This window comes from Saccostrea cucullata, unplaced genomic scaffold (assembly GCF_032062105.1).
Source record: "Saccostrea cucullata isolate Sc308-1 unplaced genomic scaffold, CSIRO_AGI_Scuc_v1 ctg16117, whole genome shotgun sequence".
In the NCBI taxonomy this organism is placed as follows: Eukaryota; Metazoa; Mollusca; class Bivalvia; order Ostreida; family Ostreidae; genus Saccostrea; species Saccostrea cuccullata.
The window spans coordinates 4,620-13,097 of NW_026941112.1; the positions used below are offsets into that span (position 1 = coordinate 4,620).

The 8,478-nt window shown below is 33.2% G+C and overlaps 1 protein-coding gene across 1 annotated transcript; it reads right to left on the reverse strand.

Annotated features, from left to right (window-relative positions):
- Positions 1–275: 275 nt before the first annotated feature.
- LOC134257220 (uncharacterized) lies at positions 276–6,341 on the reverse strand. Its single transcript, XM_062739863.1, has 11 exons — positions 5,674–6,341; positions 5,310–5,465; positions 4,752–4,881; positions 4,165–4,395; positions 3,717–3,888; positions 3,125–3,292; positions 2,801–2,991; positions 2,393–2,521; positions 2,142–2,249; positions 1,099–1,221; positions 276–519 (listed from the first exon to the last, which is right to left on the reverse strand). Exons 1-11 carry the CDS (start codon positions 6,339–6,341, stop codon positions 355–357), a joined length of 2,241 nt encoding a protein of 746 aa, XP_062595847.1. The 3' UTR covers positions 276–354.
- Between the last annotated feature and the right edge of the window lie 2,137 nt (positions 6,342–8,478).

Here is an 8,478-nt window from a genome sequence, read left to right on the forward strand (position 1 = left end):
TGATTTACAGTATCTCTCCTCAGCTAAAATTATAGAAGGATACTTTCTTCCAAATTTGGCTGAAATACATGTATAAGCCACCAGAACTAAATGTAAAAAGTGTAATATGTTCAGACGAGGTAAAAAAAAAAAAAAAGCAAACAAAGTCTATATTTCAACATAAATATAAAATGTTTCCTTCAAAGAAGTTTAAATAAAAATATAAAATTAAAAGATTATAACATTAAAAAGATTGAATCTCTTAAACATAACAAAGAAATATAACAAAGTCTTGTTCTCATGAAATACTAACAGAAATATAAAATGCATGATCCACATGAAAAAAATGAGATCAAAATAACATAAATTCACAGCTTAATCATATCCAATTGAATATCTGATATTTATCCTCATATCAAGTGTCCGTTTCTGTTGCACATACGAAGACAAAAGAACCATTTGCTTCATATTTTTAGAAAGAATACCGTTGAGTTTTTCAATTCTGCTATACGCCTTGACATCAATAGGATTACATAATAACTGAAATAAAGGAAAGGCATGATAGCTAAATGCTTAATACATCAAACTTGTACAGTGGGGGCTTATAAATCTGGATTCTGAACTTCAAGAATTAGGACCCTTCACCTTCCAGATGTAAATTTATAGGGCACATAATTTATGAGTATATTTCAGTATACAAGGTACTAGTAATACAGATGATTCTGTAGTTTGAATGATTGGATTAGAAACACAAGCACAAAAAGTAATTGAGGCTTTAACTGTTTTTAAACAGTGAATTCACAACGGATTTTCCTGTTATTTCCCAATCATGACAAGGAGCACACAGCGGGTATGACTGGTTGGCAGGGTGTGCTCACTCCGACATGGCACCCGATTCAAACTCCGATGTTTTGGGGGTCTGTGTTTGCTATACTTCTTTTCTGCATTGTTTTATTGACTTTTGATCTTGAATACTGTTCGTTATCTCCATATGTTTCATTTTTTAAATTAAATGGTAAATTACACATTTAGTTTGAGGTTTATTTTGCTTGTTTTGTCAATGCAATATAGATATCTAGAAAATTGGTTAAATAGAAATAAGATTTTTCTAGTCATTACCTCAGACATTCTTGAGATGATAAAGTCTACCAAATCAACCAAGGACAGTAACTGCTTCCCAATTCCCGACTTCCTTGATAAGCTACCCATTGATACAAGTATGTTCTCCGATAATTTCACAGTCTATTAAATAAAAAAATAATTAAATCAGAAACTAGATGTGAAAGTGTGACATGATCAAATGTCCTTGATAATAAGCAAGTTTTAAAAATGAGAAAGACTAAACCCATGAATTTCATAATTTTTAAAATGGCAAAAACACAACAATAAACAGCAACAAAAAATAAAGTATCATATTGCTGCTTTTGTTTATATTGACCAATGGCACTGTTATTTTAAACCTACATGACTGTGTATTATAGTAAATCACTTTTTCTGTGGAAGAACTTTATTTTTTGGTAAATACACAATTTGGTCTGGTTGCGAATACTTCATTCTTGATTTATTTGCAATATAAAGAATAATATGTCAAAATAACACAAAACTGGGAAAAACTTGTCTTCATTTTAAAAAACAAAAAAATATGTTGCCTTAATACGATTTTTAATTTGCCTTTTTTATTTACATTTCTATTGAAGAATTGCATGTATATATTTATATTTTTCATGTTATGTAGCTAATATTTTACTTGTACATGTATGACTTTGATCTTTGTATTATGGAGAGGACTTACATAGGCAGTGCCTGTGGTCCGATCCTATTATGTTTATTCATTATAAAATATTGTTTAAATTAAATGGACCTGATACTTTACCAACTAATACTGTGCTTTCATCAAATTTCGTTGCCATCAATTTTTGTGGATTTTGTAATACAGACATTTTCGATGATACTTAATTTAGTGGACGAAAGCATTGTCTATACAAATGAATAACACATTTCTCAATTCAATGAACATTTAATTTCATGGATCTGCTCAACAACAAATTCCCCGAAAATTGGTGCTCAACGAATATTGATGAAACCACAGTACTCTACTAAACCTTAAACAACAGGAGTTTTTAAAACCATTTACATTTCCCATCTTAGCAGAGCAAGGTTACCTCAACAAGAATATTCAGGTACTGTAGCTGTAAAGATCGTAGGCACATCTGGTTCTGCAGTTGGTCACATCTAATATGGCTGCATTTGCTCCTGGGAGTTAATTTGTCCTAAAATGTACCACAAAAGGTGGTATAATTATACTTTCTCAGTAGCAAAAACTAATCCTTTCTTCATTATAAAATCCTTTTCTATATATGTAATAATTGTATCATTTAATTTTTTGTTTGTATAATTTCTCTTCGCTTTTTACCTTTTTGGCCTTTCGAAGTAAAGTATTCCTCCAACGTATTAATTTACTTGACTGGACTCGATATAAAAATGCCTTTGTAAGATACTTTGTTTGAAACTTCACAACTTTACTGTTGACTAGTTCTACTTCCTGAAAACCAAAACAAAACAAATTCTTAATATTTCCATTTCTAATTTTTTTCTCTGTGATAACTCTTTGGAAGTTAGCGGATTTCTTGATAATTCTACTGGAATGTAAATTAGGCAGGTTTTTATCTGGGCAAAAAAAAAAAATTTGGGTGAAATCCTTTCACAAGTTTGAAAAGGTAAAATTTACAAAATGTGAAAATGGCTCAATACATAGTATTTTTTTTTATTGTACTATTAATGACTAATAAAAACATTTGCATATTATCTAAATAAGACTGACCTGTAAAGGTACTTCTTTACAATTGTGAACACCATAAGGGTTGTCTCTAAGACAAAGCCAGCAGAAGTGATGGCCACATCTACAGGTCATTGCATTGCATCCGCCGTTTTTGTCCACTTTCTCTCTACAGCGAGGACATGGCTTCACATTTACTCTGAAGGTCCTTACATAGTCATCCTCATTTAGCAGATCTGTAACACGTTTTGTCTACATAACAGTATTCATTCCTTGATAGATTTGAAGACATATTCTCTTGCAAGTTAAATTGTAACTGAATTTTTGCAATATTTTATTGCGATTTTATTTTTGAGATATTCCCCATACCTTTCTGAATATTAAGAGCTTTGACATATTCCCCAATCTGCTTGCATGATGCTGGCCAATGAGGTGGTTCCTCACATTCCATGCAGAACTCTGTATGGCACAAACATGTCACACCCCTCATCTTCATATGGTCCTTTACAAATATCCCCCTTTCCTTAACTCTTTGATCTAGAATGAATTGCAGAAAATTTAACACAACAGCTTTGAGAATCTATTCACAAAATGTCTACATGTATTACTCTTGAAAGAATTTGCTAGAATTACATGTATGTGAAAGATATACCTCTTAAAGATTAAATAAATTTTAAAAGATGAAAGTCACAATTAACAAATGTAAAATGACATGGAACATAATTATAGTTGAACCCTAAACAATATACAGTAAATCATGTTTATAGCAAACAAGCATATAAGGAATGGATGCTACAGTGATTTCTCTTCGTTATGGCCTTAGAATATATATTGTTAACTAAACAGATATAATGAATAACATATATAAGGAAGCAAAATCACTCATCCTTGGCACTTCATTATAAGCCAGTCTCAAGCTGTATGTAATCCGTAAGGATGAGCAGTGATGTCAGTGCCCTACCTTTCTCACTAAGTGATACAATGAGATTGCATGTTTTGTTGGGACACCACTTCCACAGTCCAGTAGACATCACTGCCTGCTCCTGTTTTCGACTTGACCACTGACCAAATACATGGGAAGGCACCACAGACATAATCAACAAAGGATCCATCATTGACTCACATTTGTACTCCTAAAATAATGTATGGATTGTTTATACACCAGTTTGTTTTGAATTTCAAATTCTCCTTACTTCATATTGTAACACGATACTAAAAACAAGAATATATATGTAGGAGGTAAAAATAAGTTTTATCTGAGTTTTACTGGTTCCATATAGAAATTTTCTGGATAAGATAATGTTCCAGATATTACCATTATACAATATTTTTACTGAAAGGGGCTAAATGTTTTAACAGTAATCACAAGATTTCAGAATAACAACAGCAGGGCTAGACATACAACTTACCAGACACGAAAGACTCCGAGCGCCAGTTCTGATTTTCTCCAAGACATACTGGACAAGACAGGTTCTGCAGAAGTAGTGTTGACAGGGTTGAATGAGAACACCTTCTGTGAGGTCTGATCCACCTGAGTCCACGTCTGTGTCACAAAGTGACACGAAACACACACCACACTCTAAGTCGTTTTTAGCAATTCCGTTGAGAGAGACAGGGGGTGGTGGCCAAGTCTTTTTTACCTGTTTGAAAAAAAGTATGCTTCAATATTAGAAAGGTTTTTGCCAAAAGAATATATTTACATTGAAGGCATAATTTATGTATTCTCATAGTTTTAATGATATTCACTAAATAATAGTTATGATGAATTGTTGAAAAAAAAGAAAAGTATAGAAAGACACTTGTACTAGTGCAACTTAATATAGCAAGGTGTTTATTCAACAGATAATTTTTTTCACCTGACTTTGTAATAACAATTCAGCTTACAATGGGCTCCCCATTTTCAGAAAAAGTAAAATCTTAAAACATTTAGTGCAAAAAATTGTTATGCATCAGTCTTATTAATTAATTAATTACTACATGTAAAATGTCAGATTACCTCTGCATGTAGATGACAGTTCTGTAACAAGGCTTGTTTAATGGTGCTCACACTGTACGTCACCCTGGGCAACCAGTCAAACACAGACTCCAGTGCACAGGCTTTAGGCTGACCCAAATTTTGAAGTGACCTAAAAATAAAATTTTTCATTAATTCGTATCTGAGCACTAAATCTTTTGCAACACTAGCTGTCAGACTTGGCTGTGCTGCCATTTACTCTTTAAAAAAATTTTAAAATATTTACCAGGTAGTGTTTAGGTTTTTTTTTTAAATTACAGCAAATGTCAAATGGATTTAACATGCCTGCCATGATACATTATATGAGACTAAATCTGGAAAAGATGTCAGCAACTTGCCAAGCCACTCATTTTAAAGTATGAACTTTTTTTAATATACAAACCCAATGAAAGAGCCATAACTCATGGTGCAATACTTTTCCAAACTCTCAGCTTATTTATATAATAAAACAACTACAAATAATTACTTTTGACTATTAGTCAATACAACTTCACATTCAAATTAAAACACTTGATAATAAATACGCTGTTATAAACCTACATCTGAGAGTCCTTTGGCTGAATGCTGCCCTTGGCAAACCGGAATACTTCTCCGAGTGAAAGAATAAGTAACTCCTCTTTTGAAGTCACGAAGTCAACAAGATCTCTATTTATCTTCTCAATGGAATATATTTCTTCACTTCCAACAATTCTTAACCTGAATGAAACAGATAATACATGATTGTGCATGCATTTGCACCATGTAAGACATTTTAGCTTTCACATCTTTTACATATAAGAATAAAAAATAAAATTAACTCTTTGATTTCATTAATGCTTTGAATATCAAGCAGCAGTGTGTACATTATTTCCCTTGATATTTTCATTTTATATTGATTTACACTTGTAATTTGTAACATGTTTACCTGCACTCAGCGATCCCTTCCTCTGAGGCAGAAACAGCAGAACTTATTTTTTCTTGCAAAACAAGTGCTGGGTCCTCTCCGTCAAAACTGACATTTTTATTTTTGTCTTCCATCAAACATGTCTCCAGTGGAATGACAAAAATAGTGGGATGTGAACTGGTTGAGTAAAAACTTGGAATTTTTCTCAAAAAGTCCTCCATTTCTGCCCTCTTGAAGAAGCACTCCACATTAGGAGGTAAAAAGATTTCTGGTAAAATGTCAGGAGAATCTTTTGAAGCCTCGGAAACTGAGCTGCTTTCCTCTCTTCCTTCTGTTTTATCCTCATTCATGTACACAATATGGTCCTTCCCATCCCACTCCTCATCTGAAAATCTTTTTCTCCTTCTCTTCTGTTGGCATCCAGCTTTCTGTTTTCGCCATTCTTTCTTCAAACAATCAGAAATATCTACCTCTATAGTGTTTTTCTTTGGCACACAACAAGCATCCTCATCATAAGCACTGAATGTATAGACAACTTCATCACAATAGTTGGTTTCTTCCAAACAGGTCCTGCATTCCGTCGTGAATCCTTTCTGACTAGTACTGCTATATCCTATAAAATCATCATTTTCTTCAAGTCTTTCCTTCAGTTGCAGTTTCTTCCAAACAGAACGACATCCATTTACCATTCCTTTAACCTTAGGTAATGATTTTTTCCAATTCCCGTAACAATATGGTAACTTGTCTGTAGCTTCAATAAAATGAAACAAAATATTGTACACATTTAAACATGATTAGCCTGTTACCAAGTGTATTGCAAATGAATTGGTACCAAGAAGCCTAGGGACACATTGCTCACCTGAGCACTTTGACTAGAAAAAAGCTGAAACAAATTCAGTAAAGTTTAAAAATATGTGAGTGGTCTGGGGGAGGGGGGGGAGGTCCTGATTTGAAAAAAACTCGAATCTACACTACCTCTTTTTATATTTTTATGACCAATTATGCATTTGTTCCTGTGAAATTTTTACAGATTTTCTCCCATATATTCCTATGTAAAACTTTGATCCCCTATTGTGGCGCCAACCTTCCCTCTGGAGCATGATTTGAAAACAAACTTGGATCTACACCACCTGAGGATGTTTCCATAACAAGACTCATGAAGAGGCCCACGGACCACATTGCTCACCTGAGGAAGCTTTGACCATGCTATTCTTAACCAAAATCCCCCCTTGTAATACCTACTGTGACCTTATAGTACCCCACAGGTCATAATTTGGACAATTATATATCTACACTACCCCAGGATGCTTCCACATAAGTTTCAGCTTTTCTGACCAAGTAGTTCTTGAGAAAAAGATTTTTCAAGTTATTTTCCTATATATTTCTATGTAAAACTTTGATTCCCCATTGTGGCCCCACCAAACCCTCGAGGGTCATCATTTGAACAATTTAACATATACATTACCAAAGAATGCTTCGACGCAAGTTTCAGCTTTTCTGGCCCAGTGGTTCTTGAGAAGAAGATTTTTAAAGATTTTTTCCTATATATTTCTATGTAAGATTTTAAGTCCCTATTTTGGCCCCATCCAAAATCTGGGGGTCATAATTTGAGCAATTTAAAATCTACACTACCCAAGGATGCTTCCACCTGAGTTTCAGCTTTTCTGGCCCGGTGGTTCTTAAGAAGAAAATTTTTAAAGTTTGCTTCTTTTATATTTCTACGTAAAACTTTGATTCCCTATTGTGGCCCCACCCAACCCCCGGGGGTCATGATTTGAACAATTCAGAATCTACACTACCCCAGACCCCAGGATGCTTCCACATAAGTTTCAGCTTTTCTGGCTCTGTGGTTCTTGAGAAGGAGATTTTTTAATGACCCCACCCTACTTTTGTCTTTTCTTGATTATCTCCCCTTGTGAAAGAACCTGGCCCTTCATTTTAACAATTTAAATTTCCCTTCATCCAAGGATGCTTTATACCAAGTTTAGTTAAAACTGGCCCAGTGGTTCATGAGAAGATGTCAAAAATGTGAAAAGTTTACAGACAGATGGACAAATTGTGATCAGAAAAGCTCACTTGAGCCTTCGGCTCAGGTGAGCTAAAAATATGACCAATCACAATTTTGCTGTCCTTGAAAAGATTTTTAAAAATTTTTCCAATGTTTCCTATGTTAAACTTTGATCCCCTATTGTGGCTCCACCCTACCCCCATGGGTCATGATTTGAATAAATTTGAATCTACACTACCTCAAAATGATTCTACATAAGTTTCATATTTTCATGCATAATGGTTCTTACGAAAAACACTTTTTAAGGTGTTTGGCTTCTGACATTAAAAATAATTGAAAATGATTTTTTTCTTTTTTAATTGTAAGAATAAACATAATAAATTATTTTAAGCCAGAAAAATGCATATGAATATGATTTAATTTTCAAGCTATAGGTGTTCCTGACAAAGGGAGGTAATTCTCTCATTTTAGTAAAGAAAAAGACCAAATTTGTGTCCAACATATTTAATATTTATTTTAAACTAAGAAATGTTTTCAAATCATTCCAACCTTTTGCTATCTTTTAAAAGTAGTCATAGGGAATATAAATATTGATAAAATAATAATGATAATTGATAGAAGATAAAATTTAATTCTTATCAAAAAGCACACACCCTCATACAAAAAAATGCCTTTTTTTCCTTTCACAGGGCTTATAAAATGAGCTTGGAAAATAAATTAGAAATAATTAACAAGTATTTTTTTTTCTATATATTTGTTACTTAGATGAAGTGCTTTCAAATGGTGTAAAAAATTGTATATCAATATGAGTTACTTTT